Raw genomic sequence first — 15800 nt, 5'->3', positions numbered from 1 at the left:
CGATTTAAAGCTTTCGTGACTGCAGGGATTCATCTTCTTGGTTCTTTCGGTAAAGTCACGTATAAGGGAAGTAATAAAATAAAACAATAAAATAATACAATTCTCACGACGTTTCGGCCACAACGCAAGCAGCCGTCCTCAGGTGAAGAACAGGTCTGTCGGAAAGACAGCGTCTGAATGAACACCACCAAGCTTGGCAGCGTATATTTAAGCTGGGTTAAGGGAGGAAGAGCGCCTTGACAAATGAATTTGCATATCAACAGATAAATTTAGCATATTTATGGAAAATGCAGATATGGGATGAGTCACTACTTGTGGAATGCATAGGAGGGGGTCTCAATTCGCATTAGAAGAAGTTACAGCAGCAGAGGTTAGTGTAAATGCGATTGGTATTACCTTAGAGTCGCGGCATCTCTTCAGAAAGGTGAGAGACTCGATTAGCTGAGCCTCCTTATCCCGGAGTTTAAGGATCTCAAAGTTATGTGGAATCCCAACCGCCACTGAAACTGATTGGTCCACACCAAGGGACGGCTTACTTTTGAGCCTCGACCCAATTGGTGCTCGACCAGAGGACGCCAAAAGGCGAACAGCTCAAATAATGCATTATCAAAGTAATGAGGGCTCGGGGTGAGCATCTACATCATTAGACCTCCTTTGCCAGTACCAAAATATCATAATAGGGGTTTTCCCCTTTTTTCTGGCAACAAAATTGAAACCTTTTACCAAGGATTCATGTCTGCATTAACCACAATACTTATTATCTGTTCCAAGCCGCTTTCTCCTGACAAGCTTCTTTGATAATTCATTGCACTCCATGATCTTCTTTATCTGTGGTCCGACGAAGACACCGGCTTTGACCTTTGCCTCAGACAGCTTAGGGAAGAAGACTTGAAGGTACTTGAAGGCTGCCGACTCCTTATTACAGCTTTGACATTGTTTCGTAAGGCCCAATTTGATGTGCAGTGGTGGCATCAGCACCTTCTGGGGGTCCACGAGTGGCTCCCACTTGACGTTGTTACTCCCCACAGAGAACTCGGCTGTGGCCAGTCCCACCTGTAATAGTGCACCTTGGTGCCTAAATCTTTTGTAGTAATTTTTTTATTACTTTAGTATAAATACATGTTAATTTTTATTCATGTTTTTTTTTTACTTTACGTGAACGAAAAGACAAATTCGCCCGTTTTCCCATTGAAAATAGGTAAATTTCTAAATATCACTATCCTGGTCACAAAAGCAAAGTTTGTGGGGAATAATATCCATTTTCTGTACTTTTGAGGCATAAGAAATTAGGAAATAACACTTACTACCCAGGAACAAAAAAAATTGTGTTAGTGTAATGTAGCGAGAGCCAAGTGACCCACAGTCTAGCAGACCAAAAAGCTCGGAAAAGAATTCCGACAGCAGTGAAGACGACGGTCGTTAGACAGCGATCGTAAGCCCCTGCATGCTCTTCGTTATTTTCACCAGTGCCAGCTCGAATGACGAGATTGTTAGCTGCTCAGAACTTTCATGCAGACGTCTGTATGGCGAATCAGTGCGATCCCCCCACCACGCGAGCTGTCGGTGCAAAGTTTCCCGCAACGGTGCTGACAATAACTTATCAGTTAGGTGAAACCTCACACTTAATTCTTTCTGGTGAGTCGTCGTATACCCAGGTTTCATCAACGGCAAATGTTGAGTCAAGAGGCCTTCATGTAAAAGCCTCAGAGTATACCTGGCCTGGCGTGTCATGGTGACGCCACAGCCACTTAGTGGCGATGGCTGTTCGTGTCTGGTACAGACACAATGGAGGCTAATAAATGCACGGGTTCGGTAAAGAGATGGCTCCCTTTTGGTCAATGTTACGCTGATAATCTGATTGCTGCTCACTCTAAGGAGTTTGGAGATTCTCCTGCTGAACCTGGAGCGTATCACCGAGAGGTGAGGCCTTACTATCAGCCCCATAAAAACTAAGCACCTCCTAAATTCCCCATGAGCGATGGGGCAGTTGTAGAGAGTAAAGTTTCAATACCTGAAGCTTCGGGTCTTCTTGGCCCATCATGCCTTTCTTCTGCTGTTTGCGAAACGTGCACCCCCCTCCAAATGGAACATGTGTCGGTTTTAAATATTTCGGTTGGCCTGCCAACAATCCATCCTGGGTTTATCCAGGCTGGATTGTGAGCTCACAAATCCTTGACAGATCTGGACACATTCCCATCAACGAGCTCCTCCAGAAAGAAAAACTCATGGCTGGGTCCGACCTCATTTAAACTGATGTATTAAAATCACTCAAGTTTAAGTTTGACTGTAATTTTGCTTATCTGTAATCGTGGACTGCTTTGATGTTGTCTAACGGCCGAGTCACCCTTGAAACACAGCTTCTTAGTTCAATGGGTTTTACTCAAGAAAGAAATATTCTCACCATTGGAACCTCATTTGCCAGTAAAAAATATAATAGTTTTATTACCCTTTTATCTGGCAACAAAACTGACACCTTTTTTTAAGCTGTCTCGGGTGTGGACCAATCAACTTCAAGGACAGTGCATACATTATCAGAGTTGTGTTTTTGATTGCATTATGACTGCAGGTATTGTGGTCTATGCAAACATGACTCCTTGTAAAAAAAAGGTGTCAGTTTTGTTGCCAGATAAAAGGGTAAAAAAACAATTATTATAAATATTCTGTTAACTCTAAAGCAGAAACGACCTCTTAAGAAGAATTATGGTAGCATGTGTGTGCAAGCTCCCCGATATGACATCAGTACAATCATCTGGTGCACAGGACAGGTTCCGCAGGATTTGACGTCCTGGTGGTCACCGCACCGATTACAACTCTCTGTGCAACTCAAGGGTTACACTTATCACTAGTGTACGAAATCGTGGCCGTGTATAGCTCACCCATCCATGTGCTCTGCAATTGCTTGTTTTATACAGCAAACCCTTCCCCCTTGCGAGTTTAGCTATCTTGATGGGCCGCTTGGGAGACAAGACAGATAAGACAGCGCATGTGTTCTTCTGCGGCTGCATCTTCGCTAGTTTTTACGTAGTGTACAGGAATCTTGCTGTCAACCCCGAATAGTTCAGCCGGCACAGCGGCGCAATCGGCAAACTGTACCTCAATAGATCTGGCGCAAAACCACAAAAGCTAAACCCGCGAGAAGGGTTTGTTGTATGCCAGATATCCCCCAAACTGTAAAGGTTCTCCCCAATTGGCATCCGCTCCCACAGCACACACGACACTAAACATAGGCTTAATGTTAACTTGTTTACTTTATTAGGACTACCCACAGCACTGTACCTTAATTTGTTCAAAAAAAGATTAAGAGGCCAAAGACAGTATTAAACCACTAACTTTAAACATTATATCACGGTTCCCAAAATGTCATCATCTTTTGGCAAGGCAGCCAAATGACAACTTTCACCTCTACCACACATCAGGTCAAAGCCCTTGACAGCTCCACCAAATAACAGCAGTAATGGGCACAATGATACTTTTCATCGTAACCTATTCACTACCACGCTCTGTGGCTCCCATCGCGAGGTTCCCTTGGGAGTGTAATCAAGCAAGCGAAGCACTCTGCTTGGAGAAGCTGGTGCCGTACAACTCCTCCAACAGTCCGCGCAAATACAGCAGCTCCTTGCTGATGGCGTCTGCGCGCTCCCTGAGTTGCCTGTTCCGCGCCTGTTCCCCACTCATCGTCCCCTTCAAAGTATCGTGCTCCGTGCGCTTTCGCTGCCTGTAGCGTACGGCCGCCCGCTGGTTTTGCTGCTTCTTCCGCAGTCGACGCTCGCACCCTCCAGACAGTGCCGTGGCGGCTACAGTCAGCAGCTGCTGCCCCAGCAATGCAGCGCCATCGCCTACGACCTCGTCACTGCCAATGACACTGCTGCCAAGCGGTATTATCTGAGAATCTGGCCGATCAGAGGTGTCGCTGCTATAGCCGCTGCTGCTGCTGCAGTGGTCGTAGCTTTTGCCGACGCCACTCTCCACCACGGTGCCACACTTTGGGAACCGTGATTGTAAATCAGACTTGCTCATCCACCCTGGAACATCAATGTGGCTATTATTGATGTCAAAGTTTACCTTGGTGTCACTATCAATCTGTCTTGCTACCTCGACGGTACTCACTGTATCCGAATCGGTGTTGGTACTGGGAATAACGCTGCTATTGTTGTGAGAAGAAGAAACAATGGGGGAGGTGGAACTGATCAACGATGAGGATTCCAGCAAATCCAGGTCAGACAGCTCCATGAGTTCTGTGTCTTCGATGCTGGAGAACAGGGTAGAAACTCTGAAAGACAAAAACGACACGAGAAGTCAGTGCACAATGTGGACTCGTAACATTTACAGGCAGACCTCGCTTAGTGCAACCCCATAGAACGTCAATTCATTACAGCGCTGTTTGTCCTGGATCACTTTTTGTTAAAACTAAAAATTTCAATCACAAAATCTGCAGTGTTTACGAGTGAAAACATGCAGCAACCGCAGCAGCGCCATTATTCTCTCAGCCAATGAGAACTACGCACGCTGTGAACCAAACAGACCCCACTCCCGGAGGTCCGATTACATCACAATTCGTGGTCACAATTACATTTTTTAGCCAGCTGAGAACTCCAGAGACTGAAAGTGTCAAGCTCCACCTAAAATAAACCTCACCACAGACACTTAGACTAGCGGGATTACTTGGATCACGAAGGTCCTGGAGCTCTCTGAAAATAACCCAGAATATTTTAAGTTGCTGAGCACTGAATGGACACTGAGCTTTTGAAAGTCAGTTTCTATCAATAGCTAGCAATGGCAGATTCAACACCCTCATAGGTGTATGTTGGGATTGAGAACTGAGGAAGGTAAAATCCTGAGCATTCAAGTGACTTGTATGTACGAGAACAAAGCTCCCAAATAGTCAAGTCAAATATTAAGGCAGATCTCGCTTGGTGCTCAAGATACATTCCTGGAGAAGTGAGGCCTCATCATTGGGGTATCGGTAATAGCATTAATAATACAGATGGTAAACATTTCATAATTACGAATAATTATATAAATAAGTATTAATTATGTATTGTACTCACAAGTGCAATCTACCGTACTCCTCCTAAAAGGCAGCGCTGGAAAACGAGGTTGGAGGAGCTGTTGCTCTCCCAATCCAGGTCTTAGCAATGGAGATGCTCTTAGTCAAAATCTCTGTGGTGAGGTTTCTTTTAGGCGAAGCCTATGTATATATGTTGAACTTATTTCGCACCGTATGTAGCCAGCCGTGCTAATCGGAGGTACGGGGGAAGAACAAACTAAACACAAAGAAGACGATCCTGGTATCGTGAGTTTTCACATAGCTAAACACACTGTATTAACATTGGAGAAAAATAAACAAATGAAACCGACCAAGAACTGTGATAATATAATTGAATAATCGAGGGTAGTGTCTGTTTGGTTCAGAGCGTGCGTCGCTCTCATTGGCTGAGCGAATTATGAGGGCGGGTACGTTTCCTCAGCCAGCGCTGCTGTTCTCAATGGTAAGCGCTCTGTAGATGTTATGATTTTCTTAATTTTTTGTAATAGAAATGTTCTCCAGGACACAGTGCTTTAACGAATCAGAGGTCTACAGGGTAGCGCTAAACAAAGTCTGTCTGTAGTTAACTTTATGTACGAAAATAAAACTCCCAAACAGTCCAGTCAAGTGATTTCCTGCTTAAATTAGGGTTATGGCAGTGTTCAGTCTCCCATTTACAGTGGAGTCAGTGGCAAAAAAAAAATCACATACCCAAGGAGTGTATCCACAGGACAACCAATAAGTACATTTCTAAATGCACAACTCATAACCTATGTTATTACGAGTGTGCAATATTAATACATTGTAAGCTCTATGAAACACTTCTGTCTTGCATTTTCTACTGAACTGGTTAAATGTCTGCGAAGAGTCACGAACATCGCGTTGCGGCAAAGTTCCAAGCCGATGGACCGCCGATTGGCTGGGTAGGCGAGTTCCAGGCAGATCGACCCCACAAAGTCCTGTTCAAATTTTTGTACGTTGAACTTCTTTTGCACCGTACAAAGCCAACCGCGCTAATCGGAGGAGCAAAAGAATGATAGGCAATCAACCACCTAACCAAGATTTGAACTCACAACCTTCCGTTCCCTCCACTGCCGAGCCAAATGTCCAGGTTACGCAGTTTCCACCAGCAGCACCCCAGCTCTCCACTCACCCAAGATCGAAGGGCGACTCTTCTTCGGTATGGTCAAGCTCCATGGCCACATACTCTGTCCCGTGGAGCGAGGAAGGTTCCAGCAGGGAATCGAGGCACAGAATTCCGTTCGTCGAGTCGCCCATCAGCTCGTCCACAAGCAGCTCCAGGTCAATGGTGTCAACCAGTGAGTTGCCCCCAATCGGACTCAATAATGGAGTTTCATAAGGATCTGGGGAGCAAATGTTTACACGCAAATAAAAATATGCTCCAGTTGTTTTAAAGAAATTAGTACTAGACAGAGAGTTCGACCATTTGGGAGTCACATGGAGTGAAATTCGTGCTAACTGCAGCCGTCTTAGGTACAGAATAGAGGTCGGATATGAAACAAATCGCCGTTTAATGCGCATTCACAAAACAGGCGTCCCTCACATAACGTACCACATGCGTTCCTGAAAAACAGCACGTAAATTAAATCGCGCTATATGAAGCCAATTTTCGCAAAGATATACATGTTATAAGGGAGGGGTGCGATATTGAATAAAAATACTCTTATATATAAAAGTGCACAACTTTATACATCTGTGATGAACGCTGCACTTTCCGTCGTTTTCATGCAGGGGGTCGTTGCAAACCTACACGCCCCCTGCATGAACGACGGAGGCACAGGGACAGACGTTCGATAATGTTGGAATCGATCTGCAGACGGCGGTCTTCTCGCACGGCCAGCAGCTCCATGTCGCCTTATCTCGATCCCGCAATCCCAAACAGGTGAAAGTCCACATAGAACCGAATCCCCAGCAAGGCTATCTACTTAGCGAGAAAATTCACACGAAATGTAATTTTCAATTAAGTCTTCCAGATGTAAAATGATATATAAGCTTTTAATGAAGAAATAAAATGATCTAATTCAAAACACAATACAATTCAAAGATGTTTCATTTAAAAACTTCAAAACGGAGCATCGGGTGCTTGCGTGAATGCGTCGTTCGCGTTAATTTTTTTTGGTGACTTTACTGGCCGAAGGCCGTAAGTGGTTGTGAGGGGCGCCTCAGGCGCCCCTGAACAAACCCTAGTAATGTATCATTTCAGCCCTGGATTTACTAAATACGTATCTATTTAATATTACAACAAATAATAATTAAGATAAAAAGATTACAACTTACAAATATTATTGGAGCAACTTCGGGGATTCTTGAACACTTCTATGCGCTGCTTCTAGTCAGATCTAAGCTGGTTACGCCCATCCTGTGTTTCACTATAATGCGGTTTTGTGCATTAGGGAACATGTTTCGCACAACGCGTGAATGCGCCTGTAATAACGCGGAATGCGCACCGTTATAACGTGGTTTCTGAGCGGTCAATGACGAACTTTCTTGAGCTGCATGACTGAGCGAAGTGATACAGTATGCCGAATGATCCAGTAACGCGGCGGCGTACCCTCAGTTATGTCCCACCATCTCACTGCGTGTGCGTACATCGTATTTCGCCAAACTTTTTTGTGGCGTTATTTATGGGCAAAATGTTTTAACTTCACTTGTTTTCGCTTAACGCGGCACTTTGCATGGAGACTCTGCTATCATGTTAAATGAGGACTTACTGGATGATACAAAGCAATAGCAGAGTGGTAACGTGACCGAGCGCCAGTGAGGCGAGTGATTGTGGAAGTGAATCGGTGTTGATGGTGGTTGGGGTGTCGCACCGTGCCGGGCTTCCTCCCACGTTCCCAGCAGCTTGGTGGTGGGGAAGTCACCGCTGCCACACACCCTGCGGTCAGGGGAGCGAGGGGGCTGTAGGGGCTGGGCTACCCCTACGGCTCCCTCAGCAGGGAGCAGGGGGCACACGGGCCCGGCCTCCGGCAGCTGCTCCTCCAGCCCAGGCAGCAGCAGCAACAGGCGGTCGTCCACGTCCATGATGAGAGACGACAGGAGCCGAGACATCTGAACTGGTGTCTGCCACAAACACAAAGATCATCCACATAGCCTTAACATACTTTTTGGGGCAAGTGCTGTTAGCGAGCACCGATGAAGACCGGCACGGCACACGAGGGGGAGGGTGGCCAGCATCTGTGAAAAAGAGCTCCATAGTTCATCAGATTCCTCCAGGATAATCTGAAGAACTACAGTGCCGAACCACCGAGATGATCACATTTAGAAATAAACGAAAAACCTACTTATTTCCTAGGATGTTAGATGAACTAGAGATGTTTTTGTTTCTGTACGGCATTCTGAAGCCATTTGTTGGGTCTGCTATGCCTTATAAAAAACGTTAATAATTTGAGTCAAGTATGCGAACCGTTACACCAATGGTAGTGGCTCCCCTTTATTTTTTATTTAAAAAGGCAAACCGGTCATGGAAAATGACGATGCAAATAAAACATGTTCACAGTCCTGATCACACAACACCAGTGACGCACCTCTTGCTGCGAATCTCAGCTTGGGGCGGTGTCGTGTGATGAAGATGAAGCCACGTCTCCCAGCGGCGTCTCCCGAGGCCTTGGCCTCCTTTGTGAGTGCTGCACGGCGCCTCCTGCACCACGAAAAATGGTCGCGCCAACCACAACAACCACACTCACTCGGATTCCTACGAAGCATCCAAGAAAAGTAACAAAAGGACAGCAGAAACAAATTTCCCCCGTATAGCCTTTACAGACTATTTGGGCAAGTGCTGTTAGCAAGCAGCACCTATGAAGGCCGGCACAGCACGGACAACTTTAACAAAGTATTTAAGATATGTTTGGCATTTGAATTCTGGGGAATGTAGAGGATGCAGGATGGTGAACGCAACTTGTAAGTTTGGAAGAGAATATGGCAGTACAGCAAACCCTTGCCCATCAAGGGGGTTACGTTCTCGAAAACAGCTGCAATTGGCAAATCTGAGATAGACAAACTCAAAGGGCATTGTGGGGAAAACTATGGTTTGGTTGATGGTTCGTAATACGACCTCTGCTTTTATTTTACGTTACCCTACACCAGGGGTCGGCAACCTGCGGCTCCGGAGCCGCATGCGGCTCTTTTGAACCTTGACCGCGGCTCCGGGGCGGATGCTAGCGAGGGGAGGAGGCGCACTGTGACACCTGCTCTGGCGTTGCCGCTGCTGACAGGTCGCCGCTCCGCTCCACACTGCCCGCCCGGTGACAGGCAATAACGTTGCCGTTGCTTTGTCACATGTTTGGAAGAAGTAAAAACCTTCCTGGGCAGCAAAGAGCTCACCTTTGCTGAGCTGGAACAGCCAGAGTGGCTGGAAAAATTACATTTTATGGTAGACATGACAGCACATCTAAACACGCTAAATACAACCCTTCAGGGGAAAGGAGGCACAGCCCTGCACATGCTGGAGGAGGTTTTGGCATTCGAGCGCAAGTTGACAGTGTTTGTCAAAGATTTACAGAGAGGTACACTGTCTCACTTTCCCTCTTTGAGAGAGTTCAAACAAAGTCATGATACGATAAATTTGGAATATTTCAAGTCTGCAATCACCACAATGCAAAGTTCGTTTGGGAAACGATTCTGTGAGTTCAGAATGGAAAAAACGACATTATCCTTCCCTGTCACTCCCCTGGCGATCGATCCATCCCTATTGAATATGACTGCATTTGCAGGTGTAAGTCAACCTGATCTTGAGATGGAACTGGCCGATATAGCCGACAAAGATATATGGGTGTCCAAGTTCAAATGCTTGACCGCTACTCTTGAGGATGTTGCCCGTCAGAAGGCCATTCTGGCTCAGAATCATAAATGGAGTGATATTGAAAACCTTCCCAAACAGGACAAACTTGTATTCGAAACATGGAATGCCATCCCCAACACTTATATAAACATGAAAAAGTATGCATTTGGAGTCCTGTCGATCTTCGGCTCCACATATGTATGTGAGCAGGTCTTCTCCAACATGAACTATATTAAAAACAAACATCGATCACGCCTCACAGATGACAGCTTGCAAGCCTGTGTGAAAATGAAGGTGACGTCTTACAGCCCTGATGTGCAGACACTGTGCACTGAGGTTCAGGAGCAAAAATCCCATTAACCAGGTAATTTAGCTATTAATTTGCAAAAATATATTTTACATTGTTAAGTGAAAAAGTCATTTTTTTATTCAGATTGACAGCTGACTGCACGATCCTATATATATAGCAATAAGGTAAGAAACAATATATGCAGTGTTATATTTGTTTTAAATGTTGCAATGGTTTTGCGGCTCCCAGTTTATTTTTTCCTTCGGAAACGGGTCCAAGTGGCTCTTTATGTCTTAAAGGTTGCAGACCCCTGCCCTACACCAACCCAAACATTGCAGTTAGTGTGGTGGTGGTGTTCCACAGCAGCAGCAGCATCGTCACCATCGCGGGCAGTGCAGTTACAATGCGAACTGCACCTCAATAGTTTTGTGCAAAACCGCAATGGGTAAACCCGCGGTTGGCCGTACGCTGTCGAAATTACAAAGGGGAATCAGAACATTTTATAAGAATATTTTAGACCGGTAGAATCCATTGAGCTATAAAGCTTTTTCATGCACGTGATGTCAAGCAGGGGCGAGTGAGCAAGTTACAATACTAAAAACGATATGGATAAAGGTTATGAAAACCAACTTTATTGAAGTTATATAAATCTATCGTACGTGACAGCGCATAACAATACAGAAATCCCTTTCCTCTCTTGTGGGTTTAGATGTCGTGGTTTTGCGCCAAAAGTATTAAGGTGATAAATTGCGAAGGCTCTGGCTTGTAATGTGATGGCTTGCAACGGTTACGTCGCTTGTAATGTCATGGATTATGAAGATTATGGATTGTAATGTGATGGTTTGTGAAGGTTATACGTTGTCATGTATTGGATTATAAATTGTATGGATTGTAATTTAATATTAAAATTATGTAATGTGAAAATGGGTTGTAATGTTATTGATTATGAAGGTGATGGGTTGTGATGATGTGGATGGTGAAGGTGATGGGTTGTGAAGGTGATGGGTTGTAATGTTATTGATGGTGAAGGTGATGGGTTGTAAAGGTGATGGGTTGTAATGTTATTGATGGTGAAGGTGATGGGTTGTGAAGGTGATGGGTTGTAATGTTATTGATGGTGAAGGTGATGGGTTGTAAAGGTGATGGGTTGTGATGTTGTGGGTTGTAAAGGTGATGGGTTGTGATGTTGTGGGTTGTAAAGGTGATGGGTTGTGATGTTGTGGGTTGTGAAGGTGATTGGTTGTGATGTCGTCTTGTGATGGATGGATACTCACGCCATCGCCGTTGTTTGTGCCGCCGCTGCCGATGCCGAAGTCCGAGCCGCCAACGCCCCGCCGCTCAGATCGCCATCGCTTGGCCTTCCCCCGGAGCGAAGCGAAGGAGTAGAAGCGAAGCGAAGGAGTAGTATAGAAGGAGTAGAAGCGAATGAGTGGAATAGAAGGAGTAGAAGCGAATGAGTAGAAGCGGGGCTCGGGGTGCAGACCGGCAGAGCGCCGCCGGAGGGAGAGAAGAAGACGGAACAACACCCAGAAAATGGCCGCGCACTCGGTTCACCAACGTGGCATCACGTGACGTGGATGCGCCAATCAGGCTCGATGTTGGGACGCCATCTTGTTTAGCTCAAATCACGGGGGGCACGTGACCCACTTTGGTTGACCAACGTGGAGGATGCGTCACGTGACGTTATTGTGGCCAAGGTGAACTGCCATCTTGTTCAGTTCAAATCATGCAGGTTGCTGGTACCATCAGCAGTTGAAGCATTTTACATTAACACAGCGCCAAGCTATACAATGGATGGCAAAAATGTATAGGATAAACGGCGATTCTGGCAATAACCATTCTTTATAGCGTGCGCTATGAAATGTTGTTGTAGGAGAGATGTAGCTGAAGCAGTACAGGAGGATGTGGAGCTGAGTGGACTTGCCAAAAGACCAGTACCAGCGGTGACAAGATCGGCTTCTTGTGGGGGAGGCTCGTGGAGGACGCAATTAGGGGAGTGCCATTGTGCCAGGCTATGTGCCACATAAAACAACCCAATGCCCGATCTACAAATACGAAGGAGACATCACAGCCACACACTCCGCTGCTCCAGGCCCGGTTGTGACCACCTGCATGTGAGATTGTTGTTGTTGTTGCTCTGCATCTACCAGTGGCGGGCCGTGTATTTTACACCTGCAGGCCTGCAGTGCTATCCTCCCGAAATTAAACCGCCTTCGAATAACCTCACCATGACACTAGGGCTATAGGCGATTGTCATTCGACGTAACCACTCCATATTCACAGTAACCTTTATCGAGTGGAATAAAGTGATTTAACACGAGGCTCAACACCTATGACAGTTAAAATAAACTAATTGCATACATGAATACATGGTGACTGAAACCATCAAGGATGTACCACTATTACACAGTATGACAGGATGCTGCATCACAAATAGACATCGCATAGCCCAAATCAACGTCATTACCAAAGAAACAAGAGCAAACTCATAAAAACCAGTCCGACCACCAAGCAAGTAAAAACATAAATAACACAATCAGGATTCAACAGGCTTCCCCACATTCCAGCCAAGCCGCTGGGCCTAAACGCACATACCACCACGCACACTCAAAGGCACAGCCAGGCCACTGAATCTGAATATCATTCACACCAGCAGCAACGATTTAAAGCAAAAGCAATAAACGCGTTCCTTCGGAGTGGGCAGCTAGCAACTTGGTTGGACAGCGCTGTCGTGCGGTCCGTGTCACGTGGTGCAAGCTGTGTGGGGCGGCGCGTCACGTGGTGCTGTGCCCGCCCGAAGCGCTCTATGAAATACAAGTCGAGGGCGTGGCTATGCACGACAGACAGACAAACAATCCCTGGTGGGCAGTGTGGAACTGTTGTTCCTTCCTCCTGTATAATAAATAGCTAGTAACAGGCCCGGCACCAGGATGGCCGCTTTCCGCGTTATGTAGAAAGAACGCATTACGTGAACACGCGTTACTTGAGGAATTACCGTAAACTTTTTCAACGTGAGAGATTTTATTAAATGTAAGGCATGTGGAATTTCCACCACTAACTCTGAGCTGTAAACAAGAAATTGGAACCACCTGATTGCTGATTTGAGCAGAAAATCACTGACTTTTAAAGATTTGCAGAGGGTAAGCCTGCAATGCAGATAAGTATAGAACTTATTTCGCACAGTACAGAGCCAACCGTGCTCAATTGGAGGTACATTTTCTACAGTTGTGGGTCGGAAGCCCACCTATTACGTGTTTTTGCGTTAGCTTAAACACACCTAGTACCATCATCTGGGCAAATTGGACTCAGTGATTCCAATCCAGATGTGATCAGTAGAGCTAAATTCCAATAACAGGACGATTCGTTGCTGGAGAAGTCGACGGTTGACACTAAGAGTGGACCGCCACACACCATGCCTCATGTCAGCAGGAGCCTCCTACGTCAGCAGTTCTCCTGCTGTATCTGTTCCACCTGATGGCGGTCGCTTGTGTTGTGATCTTAACGTCGTGATCTATGATTTCTCTACCCACGTGACTTTACCGAAAGAACCAAAACGTATGGATTCCTGCAGTCACGAAAGCTTCGAATCGAGATTGTTCTCAGATTTTAAATGTTGTGGCTTATCTCTCCAACACACCAGTGTGATGTACTAGTAAATAATTGGCATGTTATGTTTACGTGACAAACCTTACAAATTGGCTGTGTCGGGTGGTGGTGGGTTTAATTACACATATTTACGCGATCTATCCCAAAAAAAACCTGTATTATGGACAAAGAGAGCTGCAAGCAAAGGAAACTGTGAAACTGGCCCCATCATTGTCTCTACAGATAGACGGAAAGGAACTAAACAGAATAAGGGTATGTAGTACACAATGATGTGCCATTCAGTGTTTCTGTACAAAAGGAAATTTTAGACGTATGCCTCCATATAAATATCAGATTATATAAGAACCGGAATTACCACTCATCTGGATATTTTAAAAATGTGAACGCTGACAAAATTATTTTTGGTTGTTTGCCTGCTGAGATATTCTCTGAAGAATGTCCTTAAGCAGGTGTCGCCGGTGTGAGCTCACCTGTGATTAATCAAACAAAAATTATGCTTTCAGTAGCATATGGGAACTTATACTCTTTGGTGCTTTCGGTAAAGTCACGTTGGTATAAAATAAAATAAATCACGACGTTTCGGGCGCAACACATGCGTCCGTCATCAGGTGGGAAAGCTTGGTCTGTTGCTGATGCAGACTGTTTTAAAACCTACGTGACTTTACCGAAAGAACCAAAGAGTATGGATTCCTGCAGTCACGAAAGCTTCAAATCAATATGGGAACCTATTTTAACATAACTACAGGTAGCCAGGTTCATTGTATTATTTGAGATCAGGCAATGGTGATCAGAGATTGGACCCCGAGCTCCATGTGCACAACAGAGGACGAGGCAGTCCCAAGTTTAGATTTTGAGCGGATTTCGGACCGAGGAATTGAACTGCGGCAATGTGATGTGGAGGGTATATCTGATTGCAATTGCAGATACGTAATTGCCCTTCTAAAGAGGACCTTTTAAATAAAGTTTCGCAAACCCCTGATGTTGAGCTGTTGTCGAGTCGCTCACTTCTCCGAAGGACAGAACACAATGCAGTCTACTCATCATCTCCAAATGTTATGATTTTTATTGTTATTATTCTTTGCGTCTTTCGGTAAAGCCACGTAGATAGAAAAAATCATCAAAATAATAACAATATCACGACGTTTCGATCGCAACACAAACGATCGTCGTCAGGTGAAAAAAGAGGGGGAAATCTGCCAAGGCAGGCTGTTTATAAAGGTTTACAGATGGACGGGCAGCTAATGTAAATGTAGGAGAGGTCTCTGTAACCTGCAGTAGGTCTACATCGACCAAAGAGCTGTTTACAAATGGTTTAGAGATGGGCGGGGCAGCTAATGCCAATGTGGGAGAGGTACTACGGAGCTGTGGGGGGTGGCCATTGTATTGTGAGAGATTCGCATGTCAATGTAAGACAGCGCAGTGGCCATATGGTGGTGGAAAAGAATGGCAAGCCACTATTTACTAACACAGCTAACGGTGGCTGTGTTAGGGAATGTAACACAGAGAGTCGAAAATAACTGCTAGGTAGGATAGGAACATCACAGCTAGTTATGACCAAAACTGGTTAATAACGTCCTTCCAATGATTGCTCAGTTTGTACCCATCTTCTCGGTTGAAATTGTGTTGGTCTTTATATATCTGGATGGCTTCATGAACGAATCTTTGTTGATAACCAGTGAGTTTGCAGAGTACTTTCGTCTTGGCAAAATCAATTTCGTGTGAGCCCACAGCGTTAAAATAATGATCAGCTATGGCTGAGGTATTGTTCCTACCATGTTTCAGATCCGCCTTATGTTCACGGACCCAGTCTGAGACATGGTGCTTAGTTTCCCCAATGTAACTACTGCCGCAGACACAGCTTAGTTTGTAGACACCGGGGTATTGCATGTCGGGGATCACATCCTTCACATAAGGGATAAAATCACGAATTTTATGTACTGTGTTAAATCGTACCTGGATCTTGTGTTTGCTCATGATTTTGGAAATATTTTTGGTGACCCCTGCTATGTATGGTAAGGTGATGGTTTTGATTGGGTCTTCAGATGGTTCTCTCCCCACGGTTGGGTTGATAGCTTTAC

At 45.3% G+C, this 15800-nt stretch overlaps 1 protein-coding gene across 1 annotated transcript; it reads right to left on the bottom strand.

Annotated features, from left to right (window-relative positions):
- Positions 1 to 3229: 3229 nt before the first annotated feature.
- Positions 3230 to 11663, bottom strand: LOC144721783 (uncharacterized). The gene is made up of 5 exons (XM_078599706.1): positions 11391 to 11663; positions 8575 to 8687; positions 7861 to 8110; positions 6180 to 6390; positions 3230 to 4270 (listed from the first exon to the last, which is right to left on the bottom strand). The coding sequence occupies exons 3-5, from the start codon at positions 8096 to 8098 to the stop codon at positions 3538 to 3540; spliced, it is 1182 nt and encodes a 393-aa protein (XP_078455832.1). The 5' UTR covers positions 8099 to 8110; positions 8575 to 8687; positions 11391 to 11663; the 3' UTR covers positions 3230 to 3537.
- Between the last annotated feature and the right edge of the window lie 4137 nt (positions 11664 to 15800).

This window comes from Lampetra planeri, chromosome 12, assembly GCF_965212315.1.
Source record: "Lampetra planeri chromosome 12, kcLamPlan1.2.h2, whole genome shotgun sequence".
NCBI lineage: Eukaryota > Metazoa > Chordata > Hyperoartia > Petromyzontiformes > Petromyzontidae > Lampetra > Lampetra planeri.
Note: the sequence above shows the minus strand (reverse complement) of the source record. Positions and strands in the feature narration are given on the sequence as shown.

Excerpts from the sequence above, each read along its gene's own strand:
- LOC144721783 (XM_078599706.1), bottom strand. The coding sequence starts at position 8,098 with ATGTCTCGGCTCCTGTCGTCTCTCATCATGGACGTGGACGACCGCCTG. Across the intron at positions 6,391-7,860 it reads GTGGGAGGAAGCCCGGCACG|ATCCTTATGAAACTCCATTA; the intron begins GTGCGACACCCC and ends TTTGCTCCCCAG. Across the intron at positions 4,271-6,179 it reads GAGTCGCCCTTCGATCTTGG|AGTTTCTACCCTGTTCTCCA; the intron begins GTGAGTGGAGAG and ends TTTGTCTTTCAG.